Raw genomic sequence first — 22,786 nt, forward strand, 5'->3', positions numbered from 1 at the left:
AGAATTCGCCAAATTTAAATTTAAATTTATCTCCGAGTCGCGTTTCCTACCCACACGTGACGACTTACCGATGTGGGCGCCAATTATGACTTGACTCGTCTATACTCTGTACAGTAACCCTGGGTTGACACAACTATCTCGAACAATGACTCCCTCGCCATATCACCAGTGACCAGAAAATTGTGGAAGGCGCTGAAGGGGTCGAAGCTATGGTAATTGCAATCTAAAGATTGAAAGACATTCGTTCGTTAAAGGTTGTCGATTCCTTCTTGAATCGATGGATCCAAGGTTGGACCATTCGAAGAGTATCGGAACTTTTCGGAAAACTGAAAGCAAGATTTTTCATTCTGCTATACCCCCCGTGAACGCCGGTACATATCAAGTTTTACAAAGGAGAACAATATGTGCGGATAGAATAGCGGAAGAGAGCGGAAGGCGTGTTGTTGGTGCCAGGTGGTGCCATTCATATATGAGTTTCGAAGTACCTACCCGCATACAAACTGGTACGTAGCTCCCCCCATGGTGGCTTGCGGCAGTTCTCCGCAAGTCCCGGGTCTTTGCTGGGTCTGGGTTTTTGTAGTTCTGTTCATGAATATAGGATGCCTATGAAGGATGTTCGTGTTATACGATACATTCACAGAGCTCTTGACGCTAAGTCCTACCCTTCGAGAAGCATTTTATTTTGATGTTCTTAAGTACCATACCGCTCCCGCCGCTTTTGTTTTGAGGAGAGGGTTGTTCGCTACGTTTCTGAGGTGCGATTAACATCATGATGTGTTCCACGCAAAAGGCCAGGAATATGGACTTCTGTTACTGGCAAGGATTCAAACCAATATACTCAAAGATCAGCTGCAAGAACGAGCAATTCCAAGTGCCTAAGGCAAGGGGAGCTGGGTAAGATTAGTTCCATAGGTTACAGTATGTGTCAGTTTAGAGAGCGATAGACTCACGGGTGCAATCATTTGTTGAGCCATGCCCACTCAACAAATGATACGCCTGAAGACTGATTCCATAGGTGAATGTTACATAAGGTTAAACTCATACACAGGTTGAACATTTCCTTTTTTTTGTCGAAAATACCCGGCTAATGATTGGAATTCTTTCTGACGAGCTCTATGTATGCATGCCAATTTCTGCTCAAAGCTGTAGAGTTTACTTACACGCGTCATCTATCGATTCTATGTTTTCTCCGATATAACCTGTCCATTGCGGTGCAAATTCCTCTACGGTGACTTTGGACTTTCATCCACCGACGCATTGGGCTGTGCTCAAAGACATCATTTTTCCGGCAACTCTACGAACCCAGGCCGAAGAACTTCTTTTTTCGAAGAATGACCCTTCCTTATCTGGTGTTAATGCTGTGCCACTCTGTCCGATAATGCTGAACTAATCTAAATTTAGGAATGTGTCAGCTGCGTTCACAATTATCGTCTAACTTCCACCATACATAAAAGCCTTGTGAACCTCTTCTGCTCATGACTAGCGCACTTCCACTGTTTATTCCCAAATGCTGGAAGAAGCTGTGACTTACCCCCCGCGCGATGGGTACCCTCTCTTCTTAACTGCAAAGCGTTACTGGATGCCAGAATTTGAAGCGCATACTGACGATCCGGAGGCTTGGACATTGATATTGCTGCATTCTACGGCATCACACAAAGAATCTTGGGAACCGACGCTAGAGAGGATATTCCATAGTGCGAAAAAGGATAAGTCAATAAAGATACGCGAAGCCTGGTGTTTGGATTGTCCGAATCATGGTGCATCGGGGCATCTCAACGAACGAATACTGCAGACACCAGAATATTACCTGAACTGTGAGTATTTGAGTACCCATCCTCTTATCTCCTTCACAACTTATCATACTTCATTCAGTCACATGTGACAAATACGCTGAAGCCATCTATCACTTTCTCGTCGCCGGTCCCAACCATGGTGCAAAAGTCGAATTCAGAGCGCGTAGACTCTATGGAGTCGGACATTCTCTTGGAGGAAATACCATGGCTCTGCTCCAAACCATGGAACCCAGGATTAACTTTGAGTCTATCACTATCGTCGATCCTATGCTCAGTCCTGCAGGTTCTCATCACCTCAACAAATTGAGATCGATCCTCATCAAAGGTGCATATGAGCGTCGCGATGTATGGCCAGACCGTGTGACGGCAATGAAGGCGCTCAAGAGGAGGGACAGGACGAAGAAGTGGGATCCGAGAATATTGGATATCTTCATCGTCAGTTCTGCACCTATATCCTTTACCACTAACTTCTTGATGCTCATGGTACGTAGAAACATGGCATCCGGCCACACCCCGGATCATACTACCTTGAGAATCCTTACCTGGGAGTGACGCTTGCATGTACGCGAGATCAAGAAGCGGTATGACCACTTTTCACTTTCGTGAATCTGTTTCCTCAACCCATCTCCCCGGTTAGGCGATGTATCGAGACCCAGAAGGCGCTACTAAACCTGTCAAAGCTCTCGACATTGCGTGTCGAGAAAAACCTGTCCATATTGTTCTCGGAGGGCTACATGACTTCATGTCAGTCTCATATACTGCGATATATATACATACTTACTTTTGATATAGGCCTCAACGCACTCACGAAGCGCTTCTCGACAAAAAATCCGGCCGGAATTTCGCAACAGTAACAGTGATCAAAGAAAGTGGACACCTGGTCCGTGTTTTTCCCCCTTTGCTTTCTCCCCTCCTCCTTCTGTCTGTACCGTATACCTGCATGATCGATTTGTGTGGGAGGCTTACAAATTCTTACCTGACCTTGTTTCCACAATACAGGTCCCACTTGAAGTTCCAGACATACTGGGTGAGGTGTTATATGCGAACATGCGAAAGAGTGGAGAGATTTTAAAACAGGGGAAGAAGGAAAGAAGCAAACTGTGATTCGTGTGGTTTAGGCTTTCGTTCGTAAATCAGTATGGTGGCGTATATTTCGTCTTCTTGCTTTCTGTTCAACTCTACATACTGTATATCTCATCCTAGCTTCGTTCTATTACGATGACCATACTTTCGCGTAGTCTGCTTCGTGTGAGGTTTAACGGGCTCGTTCACAATAGCACGGAGACTGCTGACCAAAATTTCTGTTATATATTTTTCGGAATGACCAGCACATATATAGAAAGATGGGATGAGTGAAGCGAATGCGGCTCGTCATTAGAAAAGCCGAGCACCACCATGAACCACAAAGTATAGAGGCATAATTAAAGGCACATAAGCGAAACAAGTTTGTTCCGAAGGCATCGGGAACACCGTTCTACTTGCCGACTGGACCGATGACGGATGGTGAAGACTTCTCTGTGGGAGTAGACCAGGAGTCAACTGGATATGACACGCGTCTGATGCAAACGAGAGCCTACGTGGCACATCTTCACAGTCACAGTCCCGTCCAGTGACCATCGACTCAGTCGCAAAGCAGTACTAGGGCATTGTCGTAGGAAGACCAAGGACGATGTACTTCCAGGGAAGGACTGAGTGATGAAAGCACAAAGTCTGTGTGATCCTAGTCAGTCAACAAATGTCGAGCAATCCAATGAGGCGAGTGTGCGTGCGAGATTCGTTTAAAACACGGTAACGCCAGACTGAGTACCCGTGTACTGAGACTTCATGTCATCCAAATCGCCGGATTCGTCTTGGGCTTTATAATCGTATTGCGAGATGCTACCCATATCCGTGCCAGCGACGGAAGAGGATCCAAATGAGGTTCGGCGCCTCAAACGGTCGCTTTGAGAAAAAGTCAAATTGTTGGCATGGTCGCCACCCGTAGTGCTGCCGATGACGCTGCTGTTATCCGTAACGCTTGGGCCAGCATCCTGAGAGATGATAGAGGATGCATAACTTCCATAGGTGCTCCGTTTAGCACCAGTTCCTCGAGGGACGTTTGCACTGAAAGGTCCAGTAGCGGTGAACATTGGAAGGCCCGAAGAATAGGTTGCTTGTGAGCGAAGTGATTGGACGTCAGATGGGATGTATCCAAGGGCATCATGAGTGCGGTAGAAACTCGCGTCGAAGCGACTAGGAGTTCCTGAGCTACGTGCTGAAGAAGAATGAGATGATACATATTTAAGAGTGCAACAAATACTGACCGTCAGGCATGGGTCCCCCACCACCTTGGTTGCCTAGATAATCCCTCGCGTTGATTTCATGTCGGCGGAACTGATCCATGGACTTCCCAAGAGATCGCCTGGGCTTGCTGAACTGGATCATACTGGGCTGCAAGTTACTGAGAGGGCCTTCGACTAACGTACTAGTTTCCTTGTAGTGCGTGAGCAAATAATGCCAAAGGGGATGCTAACAAACAAACAATGTCAAGATGCGGATAATCGATACAGAAACAAAAGCATACCTTGCTCAACACTTTGGGATTTCCCAGAATGACAACGCCGTACTTGGCTCGAGTTAGGGCGACATTGAGACGCCTAGGATCGTTCAAAAAGCCTATACCCTGATGCTCATTACTTCTGACACAACTGAGAATGATGTAATCCTTCTCTCGGCCTTGGAATGCGTCGACACTGGCGACTTCAATCTCCTTGTACAGATCCTTTTTCAAGGAGCCGTTGAACTGCATATAGTTGACAATGTACGAACGTTGACCTTCGTACGGGGTGACAACACCTATCTGGTTGGGAACAACGCCAGATTTGAAAAATTTTGTAACGATCTTCTCGACGTTGGATGCTTCCGTTCTGCAATACCAAGCTCAGTAAGTCATAACAGAGGAGATTGTAGTAATCACCTGTTCAAAAACGACGTTCCACTACTCGAAATTTCCTCCTGACCCAAGTTTTGATAGAAGAACATGGGAGTGTCGGGAACAGGCCACGGGAAATCGACATTTTTCCTCAATCGTTCAGGAGCCGTGACACCGTTCTGCAGGGTACCTTCATAGAACATGTTTGATGGAAATTCCGAAAGGCACGGGTGCATGCGATATTGGACTTGGAGTCGGATCGGTCTGTTCCCCAAGACGACGAGGCGCTCGAAGAGAGACTGAGTAAGACCGGCGCGAGCAGCCTTCTTGTTCATGATGACTGGACCGAGTTGTTGATGGTCGCCGACAAGGACAACCTGCTTGCATCCTAATACCAGGGGAATCATACATTCTGCACATGTTGTTGATTAGACAATGTTAAGGAAAACGGAGCTGATTTACTCGCCTGGCTCAGCAGCCTGGGTCGCCTCATCAATCAAAACCGTTCTAAACTTCAACTTGCTCAATCTCGGGTCTCCAGCACCGACACAGGTGCAACAAATGACGTCCGCAGCAGTGAGAATCTCCTTCTCGCATTGCCTAATCAGCGTTTTATACTTCCTCTCGTCGTTACTGCTCAGCTCTCCTTGCTCGTTCTTGAGCATGATAAGCTTCTGTAGCTCAACGTGGGTCGTGCTATTCGACACTTGCTGATGAAGTGTGAGGAAGCTGACGCTCGAGTCCAGGGCTTCACGAGACTTGGCTGTGAGACGGACGACTTTGAGGCCAGTGGCGTGGATTTTTTCGGTGAGCTGGTCGACGGCGACATTGGATGGAGCACAGACGAGAACCTGGTCTGGGTTCATCTTTGCGAGGTGGTAGACGATAGAGGCAGAAGTAACAGTCTTTCCTGTACCGGGGGGACCTTGAATAAGACTGATGGGCTTCTGAAGAACGCTTTTGACGGCAAACATCTGTGAGTGATTAAGTTCCGGAAGACCAGGAGCAGAGAAACGCTTTGGCATTGTTGTACGCAAGTTCTGAGGCTCTAGTTCATGGCCAAGGAGCTTATGATACTGTAGACTGGGCTGAGGATCATAATGAAGAGGAGAGAAGCGAAAAAAGTCTTACGATATAACCACTGACACTTTTCTCATCTACAGCAAAGGTCTTCATAGCCAATTGCATCCTGTCGAAACTGGTGGACTTCCATACGAAATCCGCAGCAAAGTTGTGAGTACAGTCTGAGGGAACTCCCTCGGTTCTACGCAACTCAAGACCAACTTCGTCAGATACGTCTGTAACTTGCATATTAGTAACATTTAGTGGAATATCGTGGACGGTACGTACTGTTCGGAATCTTGATGACATGCCCGACACCTTCCCAGGCCTTATGTAGTTCCCCATTGTATCTTAACCTGAGTTCATCACCAACCGCCAACCTAACCTCACCGCTCTCCAACTTTGGAAGGCAAAACCACGCGACCCGTTTCTGATTGAGACCCAGATCCCAACGGACTACGATGTCCGTTTGAGTCTGACTTTCTTTGAGTCTCTTATCGTAATCAGCCTCAATCTTCACCAGAGGACCAAATATGTTCTGGTACTGGTACGCATCTTCGTATCGCAAGATGATGGGCAGAGGGTCGTCGTCTACACCTGGCTTCTCCAAGTCTTCGAGAGTGGCGTTGGCATTTTCCCGCCAGAGATCTTCGAGTCGGTTGATTTGGGCGAATGAAATTTGACGAGAACGTAGCTGCTCGGTTTCAGTGGGTGGTTTGACGAGCCAGGAAAGAAAGGATCGGTCATCGATGAGTGGAGCCCAGAGTGCTGCGTTCCACTGGATTTCCTTAGAAATCGCTGCACAAGGTTGTCTGAGCAATCCAAAGTATCAGCAAAAGGCTTTCGGGTTCAAGTTTTTACATGCGCACCTGCATAGCAGAACTACGACAGTATCGCTTTTGGCTGGAATGAACCCGAGCATGAAGACATTTTTACTGCCGCAATTATAACATTCGGGGGTCGTTTCTCCTAAGGGACTTTCTGCATGGAGAATGACTTCCTTGTGCTTTGCGCGTACAAGATGATTGACGATGTGTGAAGCTGAGGTGTTCCCGCGCGAGTTACAAAACCATTTAGAGCAAACGAGGCATTTCACAACTGATGCTGGAGAATGGATACCACAGTAACTGTTATACAAAATGATGACGAATTATTGAAAAAATGATACACAGCAAAAACTGACCTGCAAGCATGCGGTGGCAAATCAACAGCACCTTCGTCCTTCAAATCATCCAAAACTGCATCAAAATCTTCATCCAAGCCGCTCTTTATAGAGTGAGAGTGGGTATGGCCATTTCCGTTCGTATGGTCTCCGTGACGAGACTCTGAGAGTGAAAGGCTGGACAAGTCAACCGAAGAGGCATTATCCTGAGTATTGGCTGTATAAATTGAAGACGTGTCATCTACAATGCCCATTCCGCCGTAGGAAGAGGTAGAATCATATTGAAAATTGTCGAAAGAGTCCATGGTGATGAAAGTAGAAACGAACAGTGAAAAAGAATCGAATGCTATCGAATGATTGATGACTGATACAAAAGCGGTCCCGACCACTCAGAGTCAATTGCAGTACATGCGTTGAGTCTCATCTATGATACGAACGAAGGCCATGCACTTATGGAAACAATTTCGCTCTCTCATTTCTCGCTGCACGGGCGAAGGGAGCGAGTGAGCGGAACTGAGCCTCAATTGCACTTCTAGCGCATGCGGACCAGTTGTACTGCTCTTGGCGCGTATATGGAGCATTTACTTTCTGTGTTTGCTATCGTTCTCGCTCCCAATCTAGCTGAGTTAACTGGTCCAAGGTGGACATGGTTGAGAAGACGGCCTGATAGATACGCTGTCTTTTCCCTGTTTCTGCCAATTCCCTTAAGCTTGCCCTCGGACGTCTTCGTGGGCTTGAAATAATTTAGGTGTCTTCGTTGAGAGCGAATGATCATTACAAAAATGCTAATGCTACAACGAGTGGTACCTACAAGGTACTGAAAGCCCTAGATTATACAGTGAAGTGTCCACGAGAGTACAATATTCGACAATTAAGCCTGATATATCAAGCAGGTACAATGTAACTTTAATGAACCTACAAGTCCGATGAAAAAAGCAGCCTGGCTTTTACAGGGCGGTACGACTGGACTTGAACACGGGCGGTCTGTGCTGACGAATAACTTCATCATCTTCCTCTTCGGCGACCGTGGAACGCTCATCATCATCGTAATGAGATGCACTCTGCATACTCTCGCGCGCGGGCTCAGGAGAAGCGAAGCTTGAGGTCGTTGAAGGTTTCCTCGCGAGAGCGACGTGGACAGTTGGTGGCGATGCCGGGGGAGTCGGAGAAACGTATCTCGGCAAAGACTCTTCGGGTCTCTGAAGAATGAATCCTCTTAATCCAGCAGCCTTCTCCCCCTGTCGTCCGAACCCATACCCCGACTTGTCGGTGCTTCTGATGGATCCAAACTCGGATGCGAGTTGGGGCTTTTCGCTGTTGCCGGTATAAGCGGGCGTGACGTTCACAAACACAGGGCGAGGGTCATGGATGGTCGGAAGGACGGCTTTAGATTCAGAGCGCCATGAGGTGATGGAGCGCTTGGATTTTAAGGATTCGCGGAAGATGAGACCGAGGAGCATATTGAGGCAGCCGAGTGAAAAGAGGAAGAAGGCTGACACGAGGGTGAATTCGTCAACATGGTGGGATAGGATTTGGGCACCGATTCTGACGAGAGGTCAGGATGGAGACCGAGAAGACGTGCGAACGGGAAGACGTACAAGCACTGGAAAATACCTAATGCTCCGGTCCCAAAGCCGGAGCCAAGAACAGGGAAGAAGTGGTCAAAGAAGGAGATAGGCCAACTGCACTCGGATACTACGGGTGAAGCGAGACCATGAGAACAACATCAACAGCAATATATAGAAACAACACGAACAAATGAGGATGACCGTCTGAAAGATAATCAAAAGACTAGAAACGACGGCCCAAAAGATTCCGGCGGGTTGATTAGGGACAGTGCTTCCACTACAGTTAAGCGTTGTGAGTGGCATACCAAGAATAAAAAGTAAAGAAGGCGTACGCAATGTAATCCATGTTCATGGCAGACATAGTAGTATTATTTTCACCCTTGTGAGCCTCGTAATAGTTAACAGCCTTAATATTCGTGACCATGACTTCGATGCTGCTTGAGAAAACAAGTATCATCGCGATAACGCTCAATGCGCGCACGGCATTGAGTCCGATGAAAGTATCTGAGCCGCAGTCATTAAAAATTCCGCATAAACGATCGAAATACGCACAAGCACGAAGGGGAAGCATTTTCGTTTCGTGAAAAATGAGTTGATGTGGAGTGATTGAGTCTGCAGAGGGTAAAAATTTCTAACGACAGAAGTCTACGGGTCGATGAATTTCGTCAAGGAAGGGTGTCCCAGCACCAGGTATTCGTCAAAAGAATGTCGTCTGAAAGGGACAGAAGGAGCCGCGCTGAGAAACGTTGAACGTTGAAGGGGAGTAAAGTAACCATTCTGAGCATGCACGGATTATTCTTATAATCGCAGACAGTAAGGGACGTTCAAAAGGATGTTATTGTTCTCGAGCCACGTAAAGGTAGTACAATGTGCAAAAGAACAATGGCGGCGGCATGAAGGACCAGACAGAGAACAATTGCGGACGGTCGGCAACTTGCGGCTGGCCTTGTTTTTGTTTCAAGTTGTTTGGCATCGCCGTGGGAAGTGTTGTTAAGCGTCCTATTTTTGATGCGATTCCTTCTGGTGTACTTGCAGTGTACTTGCGACGTAGTATCTGGTCGTCGTCGCTCTATCTTCACTCGTACTTCAGATACATTTGCTGTAAGCTTTAGTAAGGGCTACCGCTTTACCATCAACGTTTTCCTGTCTAGGACTCATGACTTCTCGATGAGCTCGGACAGTTTCCGATACGTACTCAGCACGTCTAAACCACTTGCTCGAAGTGTTCCGTGCTCACTCTGCGCCTGCCGAACGCACTGGAACAAAATTTGATCTCGGGATTGAATGGCCTCGTTTCTGTTATCAAAGATCTGCTCGACCCATACTCATCATTCCAGCTCATTCCAGATGTATTTCCTTTTTATACTTGCCTCTGTACCTCTAATCAAGTTCAGTGTGTGACGTATCCCATCTACCAGTGCTGGCGCGCATGTCTCGTTTGGGCACAATGAAGTGGAATCGTATTTTGGATACAGATTCTAGTTGCCGTATACCTTCTTCGACATGGGCGGCAGCTTCATAAACGCTGCAAACAATTAGGAAGAGTCCTCCCCACTTGGGAAGAATGATCTTGTTAACTAGCTGTCTTATTTATCCGGGATAAAAGTTCTCAGGAGAACGGATGGAAAAGAGCTGAATTTGTGAGCATATTTTCCTTACTACAAAGGCAAGTCTTGTCTCGTTGAATATGCAAGTTTTATCCTGACTGGGAACAACTTTGCATTAGTGTTCGTTTACATATTTATAAACGCGGAGACGACTCGATCGCCCAGGAATTTGAATATATTGGGAACAACCGCAAGTCTGTGCATATTAGTGTCGAAGCTATTCTCAAGAAGTATCAGACGTCTATCAATGTACTATATGTCATTTTTAGGACCACTTCTGTCAAAGAAGTAATGGGCGGGCTGCATACCCTTGTCAGACAAGGCAAGGTGTTCTACCTGGTAAGTAAAATGACTTTGACTGAATATATTCGAGGGAATATCTGATACCCTGCCTGGGTCGTAGCTCGACGGCACTTGCTCCATTCGGCGTCGTTGGTCAGCAAAGTTCCGTACCGACGCCGAAAGCATTGGGCGAAAGCAAGCGGAGAACACGGTCGAAGTTAGCAGCGAACTGAGGATGAGGTAAAGATTTGTATGCTCTCGAGAAGTTGCAAACGAAGGTGGAGTAAAATCACTGTACCGATCACATTACCAGTTGAGATCTCCCCAGTCATCGGAGGTGGAAAGACTGAACATATCCAAGCTAATGTGCAAGCGCTGGATTTCTCTCTTAGTAGGGACAAATACAGTTCCTTGAAAGTATCGTTCCGTTCGATCCAGGATTTCCTCATAATATTTTATTTTATTCAGTACTGATGCCCTTGCCTTTTACAGATAGGCCGATCCCTGTGTCTCTAAGTTCGGAGATAGTGCATGTCGATTATCTTTTCAAGTGATTACGACCTCCCTGTTGAATAACAGTATTGGAATTCATATGCTGGTAAGGATCGAAGAAGATTCATCCTCGTACTTTTGAGGGTTCTTGCCTGTTCTTGCATGGGTAATTATTTAGTCGATCATCTACCGGCGTAAAATCATTAGTTTTTCCTTTCACTGTGTAGCGGAATTAACCATTCGTTCCAGCTCTATTTTAGTGTCATCTGCTATGTCTGCGACACTTCATTAACATAGGTTTCGCAAATGCGGCCTATGATGGTCATGCCATACGAGGAAATACAAAGTCCGAGCCTCCGTCTTGTAAAGACATAGAAACTCTAAACATTGCTTACTCTAAATCGACAACTCTTTTATATCATTTCCGTAGTTTCAAGCTCGGAACACAGTCTCCGCCGCTCCGTTCTCGCAAAGCTGTCAGTCTTCACCTTAGTTCAAGTTAGGCGAAACCCATGCATCGAATTCCGACCAATATGACCGCTTGTACTGGCATTCGGGATACACACGACGGTCATTTGCTCCGGGTATCGAGACAGTATAAAAGCACAGAGGCTTAGAGTATATTCCTCATTCACCAAGTTCATCTGGTTGGATACATCCGCATCTTCACACTACTCTCCTTAGTTCACAATCTTCCACAGACACTATGAAGTTCTCGGCCTCCCTCCTTGCTAGCGCTTTCACCTTCTTCGTTGCCTCTGTTGGGGCCGCGCCTTCCACTGTCTGGGACCCGACCATCACCTCCCCTATTATGGGGACCGTGTGGTTCATTGGTACCGCAGTCAATGTGACTTGGTAGGCAGATAAATCGTCCACTCCGTACCTTTGCTCATGAAATTCCACTTGTGACGCAGGAGCACCGCCGATCAGCCAAGTACAGTATCCAATGTTGGTCAAATCTATCTCGCTAAAGATCAAGTTCAAGGTATGTTTTGCATTTCTTCCGAGTAATTTGAGCGCTACTCATAATGCTTGGTTTCAGTAATGGCTTTGAGTGGGACATTTGATCTTGCTGCTGCCAATGGATTCCATACCGTGACTGTTCCCGACGTCGTCCCCGGGGATGACTACGAGGTCGTTCGTGAGTTATGATTTACCTTCATCGAGTAACCCCCGCTGAATAATCTGCTACATAAGTTTTCGGCGACTCCGGCAACATTGGTCCCTCATTTGTTATTGCAGAGCAGATATAGGTTTGGTTATGGAGATTTCGCTTCGATTCATCGATACGACAGAATTCATCATAGCTCTACCCAGCTGTATGCAGACACCAATTGTTTTGTAACGGACATTTAGTTTTACTTAGCATAATAAAATCAATGTTTTCAGAAATTTCTGGTAATAATTAACATGAAAGAGATGTTAGAAGTACTGTAAAAATAGTGCAAGATAACGATTAAGACATAGGCGACATCGACACTGGCACCATATTTAAAGTCACGGAATAACAATCGATGTCAGTGGGATAAGCCTTCGACGAGCCTATCGATGTTGTGTTGTAATACACAGAGTCCTGGCCCAAGCGCATGTCGGAAGGGCATAGGTACCACATGTTGTATACCCCATTCACCGCGAGGATTGGATAGATCGATGCGGGTACATTGATCGCAGAAAATGCGGTCGATGCGGGGTCACTGTATAACGTGCTTGTTGCCCATGAGAGAGCTTCATAACCCATGAATGGTGCACTGGCATTTGTGTGCCAATTTCCCTCACGGTCAAAGGCTCGTAAGTTCCCGTTGACGAGGCTTAGGGCAGGATAATCATCGAATGGGTAAGAATAGTAGGTCTAGAGTTCCATTTAGGAATGAACTTTCATGTAGTTGATGATTATGGTAAACGGGCTTGCCGATGATAAATGAAAAGATTCTCCATCGATGGCACCTGAATGGTAAGTTTAGAATCAGTGCCGCTACTATTACGGTCCAAGGAGAATATAAGAGTTCACCGGCTGAGCCTAATACAAGAGGTGCTCCTGTAGAATTTGCATTTGGAAACGTAGTGTTATGTCCCAAAGTAGTAGATGCCGCATTCAGGGTTGTCACCGCCAGAGCACAACCCGAAAGCAATAAGGTAGCGACGAACTTCAATGGGTTGAAGAGCATGTCGTCGGATGACTCGCTGTGAGTACAGCTGCTGTGGAAGATGAAGGGAAAGGAAGGGAGCCGAGAAGGCAATGCGTGTAGTCCCACTACAAGACTTATAAGTCTTTTGTGAGTCCAGTATTTCCAAGGCTATCGACCGGTCATTAATGGGTGGGTTAAGTATGGACTTAATTTGAACCAGGAGCATGCTTTTGCCGCACCCCCTTGTTGACACTATTTCCTTGTAAAGCACGCATGGCCAGATTCGAAAAGGCTGATTCAATAGCTCGCTTCAGCTTTGCGCAAAGTACTGGAGTGAGCCTACCATCGATTTTGTTATGCACGATGTTCCGAAACAGTAAATCTTGAACCTCACTTTGTCGGTGCACGAATTGCTGTCTTTGAGGCCGCAAAGACCTATTTTTTTCAATAGATTGATAACTTCAATGTGATCCGACATATTACTTAGCCGTCATGGCAGGTGAGAAGTTCTAGGTAGTAGGCGACCGAGTCCTCTTCATCAAGAAAGGACGTTCAGTGCATCCGAAGGCATCCTTCGGGGATATTGAAAGGCTGTTAATCAAGATGAAAGTTCTGGGATTCCATGTCATATCGATAGCTCGTCGATAACCTAGAAGTATGCAGTGAACAGTTCACATGTACAGGTGACTTTAGAGGGGGGCTTACCCTGATTATATAATCTTTATCGATATCTTCAGAATCATACCGCCATATCATTGAAATCCGCTCATTCTCTTCATACTCATTTAGCATTCGGACCTTTCGATTATTATCAACGTTCCTCAGGCCTGTCAATTCTCTTGACTACGTGGATAAAAGGTTCCCACACCGCGACCGTTCGAAATTTAAGCAGGTTCAGGTTTCACATTTCAGTAAACGCCTGTAAACGCTCATAGAGTCAAACCAACGGCCAAGTTCCAAAGCCCATTCTCCCATGCTAATTTTCTCCTCAAAATACTTGAGTCTGATACAACTGCCTATCCTTGACCATTGCAGTGAAACCTTCAACTCAGTCAGAAACCGAAAAGTCCTCTTTCTCCTTCCACTTCAAGTTCCCTTTACTGTATATGATATTTCCTTCCGCATCCTTGATGATCACATTCTTTCTCGGAGACTTGGGATCCGCCTGTCCCTCACACCGTGATTTCCTAGAAGTTCTGAGTACGCCCTTCCCCTTACACCCATCTCCGTTGACCGTGAATTCGACAGGGTCATAAACATACATCCCGTTATGAGCAGGATAAGACTGCTCCGGCGTGGTATAATCCATGATGGCCCACGCAGGTAAGTTTAGTGCGCTCCTCGCATCTTGTAACGACAGAGTTTCCAGAGCGTCCTTTATAGCGAACCAATTTGGAGGTTGGACACTACTCCAAGATTTGTATGCCACTTTCACGAAATATGGCTTGACACCCAAGCCTCGACCTTTAATAGAATCGCTATCATCGATGACCTCGAAATCAAGTCATTGTCTGTGGCACAAGAATCTAGTAGAAGGCTCACTAGACGAGGGACTGGAACCGCCGCAGTAGCGAATACACCGAAGACCAGGCAGTACAGTATGAGATTGGGACCCATGAAGAAAAAATAGAGCATATAAGAAAGAAGAGTACAACACCGTAAGATTTCTTTGACCAGCAAAGAAGGTAGGCACACTGGGAAATTATTAGCGGGGAACTATCACTTCTTAGTACCTGCACATGAGCCAGCTTATGAATGAAGCTGCTGTAGGCAGCGATGCCTCTATTTTACTTAGGTCCCTGTTTCATCTTGACTCTTATACGAGACCCCCGGCCTAAGCAACAGGTCCACACGTACAGTCTCGGAGTCGCGTTTTTGCGTGGGACTCCGGAGGGGTAAAATACTAGCATTGGAACCGGTAGGTAGAATTATGCGTTCCGTCGGTGCGTTCTGCGTTCACGTTCGCGTTTCATGCGTTCATATGCGTTCATATATTTATTATATTATGTACAATAATATGATTTCAATGTTCAATTATTAACTACTTCGATTGTACTATACTTAATGTGTGCATAGACTGTACAATATGTAATAGATTAGTGGAACAACAGTTAAAACATTGAAATTTAACTATATTTATGTGAACTCGGAACGCAATCAATGTATGAACGCAAATTTGATGAATTGATGTTGCGTCCATATGCGTTCAGGTGCGTTCAGGTGCGTTCACCTTATATGCGTTCATTTTTGATCTTGGCGTTCACCTGCGTTCCATGCGTTCAGGTGCGTTCCGGATGCGTTCCGGCTATTTTGAGTTAGTTTCGAATATCTTGTATTCTTAAATATCAATGACTGCATCATTCAATTTTGACCAAATCCCCCAGTGCAATCATACTCCAAGGTGGTCTTGTTGTATGTTATTGATCCCCAGAGCTGACTGTTATCTCTATACACAGTAGCTTGCTGGGCTGTACCATTGCACTGTCACTTTGTCATACAGTGGTCTTCAAAATGTCATATTCTGTTTCTGTGAGTTTATTGATTATTTATCATTTCATGAATACTAAGCTGGTTATATAGAACACAGCATCACCACCATGGATTGGTATGCATATCCGCATAATCAAGGGTGAATACAAGGCTTATCATGGTTATGTCCACCATGTCAATCCAAGCAATTCAAGTATCAGTGGCTTGAAGATTGTGGTTGAACTTTCAGCCCACACATCTAATGGCACTAATTCTCTGGTAACAGTGGACTATGATGATATCCGGGAATTCGAGTGAGTCTATATCTCTATTTGAAGTGTTATTCTTGATATAGCTATGTACTCTAGACATTGGAGGACATTAGCTGAAGTTCAACCATTGGGTCTATATCAAACATCTTACAATCTCCGGCCAGATTATTTCCCACCACAGCTTGATGTACCATATATTCCACAGCCTGGGCCGGAAGTTGTTTCCCGCTTCACCACACCATTTCCTACTGCCTCAGATGTTACTCTTGATACCTTTTGGGGTGTTCAGGTGAGTCAATATTTCTTACATCCATGTCTTGGGAACTACCCAGATATATTCACAACTATCAACAGCCTCTAGAGGAAATCAAGCCTCAAGATCTACACTGGATACTGCATCCTGCATTTAACCAAAAATCACTGCATGTTTTCATTGATCCCACTCATTCCTTGCATGGAGGTTATGCTAAATGGGTATATGTTGATAATGGAATTGTATCACTCAAGAAGCAGGGAGGGCATACTGAACAACTTGAACTTGCAGTTATTCAAAGGCCCATGGTTCCCCCAGCTCGTACTTGCAAATCACTCCTGGCAATCATAGAAGGGAATCATTTTGGTGAACTAGTGTGTTGCATTTACTGGACAAGGGGAGAATGTGGAGAAGAAAAACTATGGGTTGCCATTGCAACAAATGCAGGGACTCTTTCTGAAACACTTCATCATGATGTGTTCCCAGTTTCTAGATCACATACTGTAGCAGTGAAAACAGATGCTGAGGTGGAAAAACATGGAAAGTCCCTAATCCTGGATTTACGTAGCAAGCTTATGGTCAATACATAATATTGTATTGTTGATTTGATGTGCTTATCTCCAAGAGTTTGACTGTACCATAACATAATACAAGCAAAGGTTGGTATACACTAGCTCAGCAGATATGGTTCTAGCTACAATTGTATCAGGTTTGAGAATTGTGCTGTCCTATACATGCAATTAATGGAAGTTTATATCTACTGCTTCTTCCTCTTCTTAACTGCCTTGACCATATTGCTGTCTTTTGCTTTTCTCTTCTGCTGTTTGTGTGATGGTTCAGTAAGCTTTGCTTTCTTTCTTTCCACCTCTTCAGCTTCATGATTATATCCTTTCCCTTTCTGTAAATTATCACATTATCAATGTTAGTAGTTATGATGAGGAAAAATCATACCAATACTTCTTCATCATCATTTCCCTCTCTCCTCTTTCCTACAGTTACATTAGGGCCAGTAAACTGTGGATTCCAACCCATCTCATGTGGTCCAACATCTAAGCCCCATTGATGATTACCTGCAACTCCTGCCCTACTGGATTCATCAAACATAATTTTATCCAATAAACTAACTGCCTCATAATTGACATCAGCTCCTTTTGATCTTTTGGATTTTCCATCCACAGAAAGACCTGTCCATGCAACCAATCTGTTCCATGCTTGATGAACAATATACTGGTCCACATCAGCCAAATTGTCAGGGGCATTATTGAGAAATTCTTCCCGGTGTCGATAAGCAAGTAGCAGGGTGCGAGCATGAGCAGTGGTATAGTGAAGCATATCCAGGCGCTCCATTTCCGCAGGTTGCGGAAGTTTAACAAATATCCAGTTATGAATTGCTGCCAGATCTGTGTCAAGGAGACCACCATTATAAACTGTTGGGTTGATTTGAATTTTTGGATCAGGTTTCCAAGATAAGCAAGGGACAGTTTCTGCTGAAAAATCCTCAGGTGCTATGGCCAATTCACCTAGGAGTTTTTGGTGAGAATGAAGAGCCTCAAACACCTCCTTGGTACATTTGACTGAAAAGGGATCCAGAAGCATATTATCAGCATCCTCCTGTTGGTTTAGTTTCTCCTCAAGGGGTCGTGTATATAGCCCAATCTAAGCTTAATAGTGAGAAGGAATTGCTAACATTCATAGATAAACTCTTACCTGTATTTGTCGACGGCCTACTTGATCCTGCCACAAGCCATCCACAATATTTCTTAGTGGAATATTCTTCAAAATCTGATTAGCCAAACTACTTTTGATACCCCGCCACAACTGTACAATCCCAATCTCCAGATCAGAATCCCAATGAATCAAGCGTCCTGGATAATAGTAGACATTTCCACATCGGACTAGTATACCCTTCCCTGGGCTATACAGAACATTACATCAGATAAAATTCATACAATATTAGAAACTACTCACAAAAGTCGATTTTTGACAGTGTTTAATTTTTGTTTACGCAAATAGGGCAGTGTATGTCTGAATTGACTGAAGTTGTCATATTCTTGCTGTACATCACACTCATGACAGAGGAACTCCTCAGCAGATTTGTCATAGAATCGCATTGTAAGACAGGCAGTATGGGTATACTTGCTGCATATGCTACATTGGATAGAGTCTTGTTGAATGGACTCTCGATATCCATTTGCCTCAACTCCACATCTGCAGTGGATATAGTGAGGTGAGGAAGGGAGTGGTGAGCTTGAAGCAATAGAGCTAATGGAACTATCCGGGATGAAAAGGGCAGGGGCTTGAGATTCTGGAGTACAGGGATTTACAGTAGGATCAAGAACCATCGAAGTAGAAGTTGGAGAAGGAATGAAAGGTAGTTCTGTTGGATCCCCATATTGAAAGTCAGCACCTTCAGGCAGAATATCTTCAGGTGGAGGTAAAGAAGCATTTTCCATGATAGAGTTTGGTAAATTTGGCTGGCTAAGCTGATATTCCCGTGTTTTCCAGTGGGATCTGTCATCAACAGAGCACTCAATCCAATTAGGAGAATGCAAGGTTGGAGGGTCAGAGTCGAGGGAGATATTTAGGATGTTTCTAATGGCTGATTTCTGCCGGGTCCTGAAAATATTTTGGCCTGCTAGACCACCTTTAAGCTTGTAGACTGCTGCATGGGTTTGAAAGCCCAAAGGACATGGAGGAGAAATTCCTGCAATGAGGTTGCTTGCTTTGCCATGAAGTCGCTGGGAGTAACCTTGATGCTTTAGACTATCATAGGCAAACACTGACATCCCCCTAGAAGTTGTTGGAACTGATGTGTGGGCCATAAAGTGGTTGTGACTTTGGAAAATAGGGCCAAGAACAGATCATAAACAACACCTTTACGAGCTTCTGCCAATGACCCAGGAAGCAGCCGGAGTGGATAGTCCCAATGCTTGCCTGCTGACACATCAGGCTGTATGATCAGAATAACTGGTATGTCAATGATGTACTGTGACTGTTGTGACTGTCCAGAGCAGACTTTGACCAGTGCCCCATCCTCATAGACTCTTCTCCAGCAACCAGAGGTAGAATATACATCTGAGAGTGGTTGAACTTGGGTTAGTGATGAAAACCACTTCTGAATACTTCCCTGATGTTGGTCCCACTGGCTAGCTAAGGGTGACCATCCAAGGCCTTTTCGTTGCATTTGAACTCGACAATGCTCCATTCCAGAGAGTCCATGTACACACTTCCACAGCTCTAGAACATGAGGGGTGAAGTAGCTGATGCATCCAGGATTGGGGGGAAGATTGTTGCCAAGACCAGTAACCAGATATGACAGCCAACCCTATATTTTAGTTATGAAACAGTTTATTCATTTGGACCATTCAGATACTCACAAATGCCATTTGGAATTCACCAACTTTTCCATTCACAGCTTTTATAGTATGCAAGGTTTGCCGAAATGAGTTCCGAACCTCTGTAATCTCTGAAGCTTCTCCATGAGAGGGAGCTAGAAATTTGTTGAGACCCTGGTCTAGCCGGAATTTGAATGCCAGATACAGGTAGTAGATTGGAGCAGGGGTGGCTTTAGTTTTTTCTGTTAAAACCAGATTTTCAAACTCTTTGAAAGTATTGTGAAATGCCATAGCACAAAACAGGACCTCCATACTTGAATCCAACCAACAAGAATTTCTGTCCCATTTAGCAGAAGGAAGTTCAGAGGTTGTAGTCGATTTGATAGGTCCAAAGTCTGGCTGAGAAGGGCGAGCATTCAACTTGGTTGGAGACATCAACTGTATTTTCTGCTGAGCCTTATGCAACTCATTCGCAGTTTTGGCAGGTTCATTGTCTGAATCATCAGAGGAAGGAATGACATGGGAGTGGTGGGGATATGGTGGAAGATGCTCAGATGATGATGAATCAGAACCAGAGTGTGAAATTGGGCGCTTGGTGCTAGCTCGGACAAGTCGATGACGTTTGAGTGAAGAAGAAGATTTTTTTAATTGCCAAAAAGGTGGGTTTCCTTCACGGCGGCCTCGCCGACGCTCCTTTGCAGCACCCCGTGGATGCTTACGGCTAGGATGAGTAGTTCCATGCTGCTGATATAGTTCCTTCCTAAGTTCACGTCCTGATTTTCCGTAATGTGATTTGACATGTACTGTATATATTGAAATTGAATCAGTTAATCATTTGGTTAAAGATGTATACATACATAAGGCATTTTGTGATTCAATGCGGAAAAGTTTTTCAACTGCAAGAAGTCCATCGAGTCCCTTGAGTAATGGGTGATTAATCCCTACAGCACGGTAGATAGTTGCATGCATGGCTTCCTCCGCATTTGTTGTTGCTGGGAGTTTGGCAGCCAGGTCAGCAGCCATAGTTAGCTTGCAGGGAAAGAGCATTCCAGCATGCTCAGACATCAACCACCAGCTAAGCCAGCGGGATACACGAGGCCAGTGTTGTTGAATAGTGGAAACTATGTCATCAAAATGTTTCACATCTGTGATTTCTGGAAGGGAACGGCAAAGTTTTTGAAACTCAGACTTGGTATTTTGCGGAACTGCATCACCAATCCGGCTCATTCGGTTAACAGCTTTGTGATAATGATAGAGGCACCCTTTGATCAAAGCCTGACCAGCAAGCTGTAAATCCTTTTCTGAGCGTGTATCACTGGCCTGAGCCTGAAAGTAAGTGACAAATGCACCAACAAAACCGATTCGCTGAGGATCACTAAAGTCAACAAGCTATTGTATTTATGTCTTTAGTAAAACTTATGTCATTTGAAAAGAATATTGCACTCACACTTGCGAAAAGGCTATCAGTAATAGGAATGTTTTTTTGCAATGCAGTTGCTGTCATAAAGTACGCAGCCCCTATCATTTTCCTTTTCTCACCGTCTCGACGCCTTTACTTGTACGACACATCATCCCATCACTGTCAAACCCCCATCGATTACTGATCCACCTGACCCATCTTCTCCTTCTATTGGCTTCCGCCACCTTCCTTGTTCCTAAACTGTACAGTATTACATCGTTGTTTCTCGCAGACCGGATTATGTATATATAGCCAACCCTCCATAGCCTGGTCCCTTATCTTGACCTCTCTGTCATTATCTGGGACCAGGTATGTGCTTACTTATTATTACCTATGACTACGATACTCAATATATCTCTGTCATTATCTGGGACCAGCCTGCCGCCGTTCTGCTTAGTCGCTCCGCCTTGTTGCCTTGTCCAGTTGCTCCGCCTCACCGTTCTGCTTAGTCGCTCCGCTTTCCCGCTCCGTTAGTCACACCGCCTCTGCCGCTTCGTGACATTAGGTCAAGATCCATTACTGCACTGACAGCCTACCGATAAGGTTGTCCTTGCAGGGTCTATAGACACCACGTCTTTCCCAGTTCCGCCCGACTCTGAAACACCTGTTGCCAGTATAGACTGCTCCGCACTCCCGCACGCACTTGACCCCAGAGACCAAGCTCACGCCCATAACAACGACAATACTTGGCGCGATTGCCAGTCTCAACCTTGCCCCAACGCCCTTTCGAACTCAATCCGAGAGCCACTCACTGTGAGCAATATAACCTTCCTGCCGATTCCCCAGCCCCGATTGCCTACTCCCATCATGTCGACTCCTATCCCGCCTGCCCCAAACACCTCTGCGGAGGATCTCATGGCTCAGCTCATCAGACAAGTAGCTAACCTTGCTACAGCTATGGAGGAACGCTCATCCTCTAAGTCAAGCATGAACAAAACCGAGGTTTTCAAGGGTAAAGATGGCGCTGAAGCCCGTCGCTTCATGGCTCAGTTCCAGAATTGGGCGTCAGAACAACCGGATCTCGCCAAAAGCCAAGTAAAACTCATCAAGTCCGCCTTGGGCTTCTTCACAGAAAGTGCCGGAGATTGGGCAACTCCCCATCTGCTACATTTCAATGCAGAAAATCCCCCTTTCGGAGGAAATTGGGAGGCGTTTCTGAAGGAATTTAGCCAACGGTTTGAACCAATGGACCCAGGTATGGAAGCCCGTAGCGAGATCAAGAATCTCAGGCAAAGTAAAGGACAGACAGTTGCGGAATTCGCTCAGAAGTTCAAGGATATCGGAGATCGGACTGAAATGTCTGATATTGACTTGCGGGAACGTTTCTTCACTGCATTACTCCCAGAGATCCGACAACACCTCATCACCGTAAACATTGCCCAAGGAATTGCTCCGACTCTGAAGGAGGCAATCAAACGGGCCATATCGGTGGATGTCTACCTGCACGATCCCACCATGACTGGCCGGAACTCTGGATACCCTCCCACGCATACCGCTCATACTACCCCTGCTGATCCCCACGCTATGGACATTGATGCAACCCACACCAGTAATGGGAATACTAGGGAAGCATTCCTAGCTCGCATGCAAGGACGATGCTTCGGCTGCGGTGCCCAAGGTCATGTCAAGCAAAACTGCCCACACCGAGAAACCACCTGCCGCTACTGTGGACGTCGAGGACATCTGGAAGCAGTCTGCCAAGACAAATTCATGGGACTCGGACGAGACCGAGGCCGACGCCAGCAACCTCGACGCCAACAGATATCCGCTACGGGACCCGCGCCATTCTCCCTATTCCCAAACGAATCCGTCCAAATCGCGTCCTCGACCCCAACATCTGCTCCTGCACCCGTAGCTGTTACTCCGAGCCCCCCTAACCAGGACTTTTCCAATCAGATTGGTCAAATAAGGGAATTACTTGATCGTGCTAACGCTATGTCCTCCTCGTCCTCTGGCTTTCAACAGGGTTTTTAAAGAGGGTACCCGCTTCGGCTG

The 22,786-nt window shown here is 45.7% G+C and overlaps 9 protein-coding genes across 9 annotated transcripts; 4 read left to right on the plus strand and 5 right to left on the minus strand.

The window, feature by feature from the left end:
• Positions 1-1,507: 1,507 nt before the first annotated feature.
• On the plus strand, positions 1,508-2,897 carry C8R40DRAFT_1170934 (Alpha/beta hydrolase fold-1; the record flags this gene model as incomplete). Its single annotated transcript, XM_046231615.1, has 6 exons — positions 1,508-1,814; positions 1,873-2,228; positions 2,285-2,374; positions 2,431-2,537; positions 2,586-2,673; positions 2,793-2,897. The coding sequence occupies 6 exons, from the start codon at positions 1,508-1,510 to the stop codon at positions 2,895-2,897; spliced, it is 1,053 nt and encodes a 350-aa protein (XP_046085927.1).
• Positions 2,898-3,571: 674 nt separating this feature from the next.
• Positions 3,572-7,233, minus strand: C8R40DRAFT_1069759 (ATP dependent helicase; the record flags this gene model as incomplete). The annotated part of the gene is made up of 10 exons (XM_046226151.1): positions 3,572-4,047; positions 4,097-4,301; positions 4,357-4,699; positions 4,750-5,044; positions 5,082-5,116; positions 5,167-5,792; positions 5,851-6,002; positions 6,055-6,578; positions 6,636-6,893; positions 6,950-7,233. 10 exons carry the CDS (start codon positions 7,231-7,233, stop codon positions 3,572-3,574), a joined length of 3,198 nt encoding a protein of 1,065 aa, XP_046085928.1.
• Positions 7,234-7,789: 556 nt separating this feature from the next.
• Positions 7,790-9,193, minus strand: C8R40DRAFT_231628 (uncharacterized protein). The gene is made up of 5 exons (XM_046234414.1): positions 9,049-9,193; positions 8,829-9,000; positions 8,685-8,773; positions 8,527-8,623; positions 7,790-8,473 (listed from the first exon to the last, which is right to left on the minus strand). Exons 1-5 carry the CDS (start codon positions 9,065-9,067, stop codon positions 7,876-7,878), a joined length of 975 nt encoding a protein of 324 aa, XP_046085929.1. The 5' UTR covers positions 9,068-9,193; the 3' UTR covers positions 7,790-7,875.
• Positions 9,194-10,238: 1,045 nt separating this feature from the next.
• Positions 10,239-10,487, plus strand: C8R40DRAFT_1046566 (uncharacterized protein; the record flags this gene model as incomplete). Its single annotated transcript, XM_046224369.1, has 1 exon — positions 10,239-10,487. A coding segment is annotated over one exon (249 nt), but the record flags the coding sequence as incomplete, so codon positions are not given.
• A 1,096-nt stretch (positions 10,488-11,583) lies between these two features.
• Positions 11,584-12,130, plus strand: C8R40DRAFT_1170937 (uncharacterized protein; the record flags this gene model as incomplete). The annotated part of the gene is made up of 4 exons (XM_046231616.1): positions 11,584-11,732; positions 11,792-11,862; positions 11,920-12,018; positions 12,075-12,130. The coding sequence occupies 4 exons, from the start codon at positions 11,584-11,586 to the stop codon at positions 12,128-12,130; spliced, it is 375 nt and encodes a 124-aa protein (XP_046085931.1).
• Positions 12,131-12,255: 125 nt separating this feature from the next.
• C8R40DRAFT_1105881 (uncharacterized protein) lies at positions 12,256-12,905 on the minus strand. The gene is made up of 2 exons (XM_046228144.1): positions 12,787-12,905; positions 12,256-12,726 (listed from the first exon to the last, which is right to left on the minus strand). Exon 2 carries the CDS (start codon positions 12,613-12,615, stop codon positions 12,334-12,336), a length of 282 nt encoding a protein of 93 aa, XP_046085932.1. The 5' UTR covers positions 12,616-12,726; positions 12,787-12,905; the 3' UTR covers positions 12,256-12,333.
• An 889-nt stretch (positions 12,906-13,794) lies between these two features.
• C8R40DRAFT_231661 (uncharacterized protein) lies at positions 13,795-14,782 on the minus strand. The gene is made up of 2 exons (XM_046234415.1): positions 14,546-14,782; positions 13,795-14,495 (listed from the first exon to the last, which is right to left on the minus strand). Exons 1-2 carry the CDS (start codon positions 14,636-14,638, stop codon positions 14,052-14,054), a joined length of 537 nt encoding a protein of 178 aa, XP_046085933.1. The 5' UTR covers positions 14,639-14,782; the 3' UTR covers positions 13,795-14,051.
• Positions 14,783-15,275: 493 nt separating this feature from the next.
• C8R40DRAFT_1265398 (uncharacterized protein) lies at positions 15,276-16,587 on the plus strand (the record flags this gene model as incomplete). Its single annotated transcript, XM_046233911.1, has 6 exons — positions 15,276-15,286; positions 15,388-15,404; positions 15,460-15,532; positions 15,584-15,786; positions 15,841-16,033; positions 16,099-16,587. The coding sequence occupies exons 3-6, from the start codon at positions 15,515-15,517 to the stop codon at positions 16,585-16,587; spliced, it is 903 nt and encodes a 300-aa protein (XP_046085934.1). The 5' UTR covers positions 15,276-15,286; positions 15,388-15,404; positions 15,460-15,514.
• A 167-nt stretch (positions 16,588-16,754) lies between these two features.
• On the minus strand, positions 16,755-20,836 carry C8R40DRAFT_1170940 (uncharacterized protein; the record flags this gene model as incomplete). Its single annotated transcript, XM_046231617.1, has 8 exons — positions 16,755-16,895; positions 16,949-17,653; positions 17,705-17,912; positions 17,966-18,719; positions 18,782-19,322; positions 19,375-20,135; positions 20,190-20,721; positions 20,780-20,836. The coding sequence occupies 8 exons, from the start codon at positions 20,834-20,836 to the stop codon at positions 16,755-16,757; spliced, it is 3,699 nt and encodes a 1,232-aa protein (XP_046085935.1).
• Between the last annotated feature and the right edge of the window lie 1,950 nt (positions 20,837-22,786).

Source organism: Lentinula edodes, assembly GCF_021015755.1.
Source record: "Lentinula edodes strain Le(Bin) 0899 ss11 chromosome Unknown C8R40scaffold_19, whole genome shotgun sequence".
NCBI classification, from domain to species: Eukaryota; Fungi; Basidiomycota; class Agaricomycetes; order Agaricales; family Omphalotaceae; genus Lentinula; species Lentinula edodes.

Coding starts and splice junctions, on each gene's coding strand:
- C8R40DRAFT_231628 (XM_046234414.1), bottom strand. Junction 8,774..8,828: donor ATGAACATGGATTACATTGC/GTACGCCTTCTT, acceptor GCTTAACTGTAG/TGGAAGCACTGTCCCTAATC. Junction 8,624..8,684: donor TCAGACGGTCATCCTCATTT/GTTCGTGTTGTT, acceptor CTTCACCCGTAG/TATCCGAGTGCAGTTGGCCT.
- C8R40DRAFT_1105881 (XM_046228144.1), bottom strand. CDS start 12,615: ATGGGTTATGAAGCTCTCTCATGGGCAACAAGCACGTTATACAGTGAC.
- C8R40DRAFT_231661 (XM_046234415.1), bottom strand. CDS start 14,638: ATGCTCTATTTTTTCTTCATGGGTCCCAATCTCATACTGTACTGCCTG. Junction 14,496..14,545: donor CGGTTCCAGTCCCTCGTCTA/GTGAGCCTTCTA, acceptor CTTGATTTCGAG/GTCATCGATGATAGCGATTC.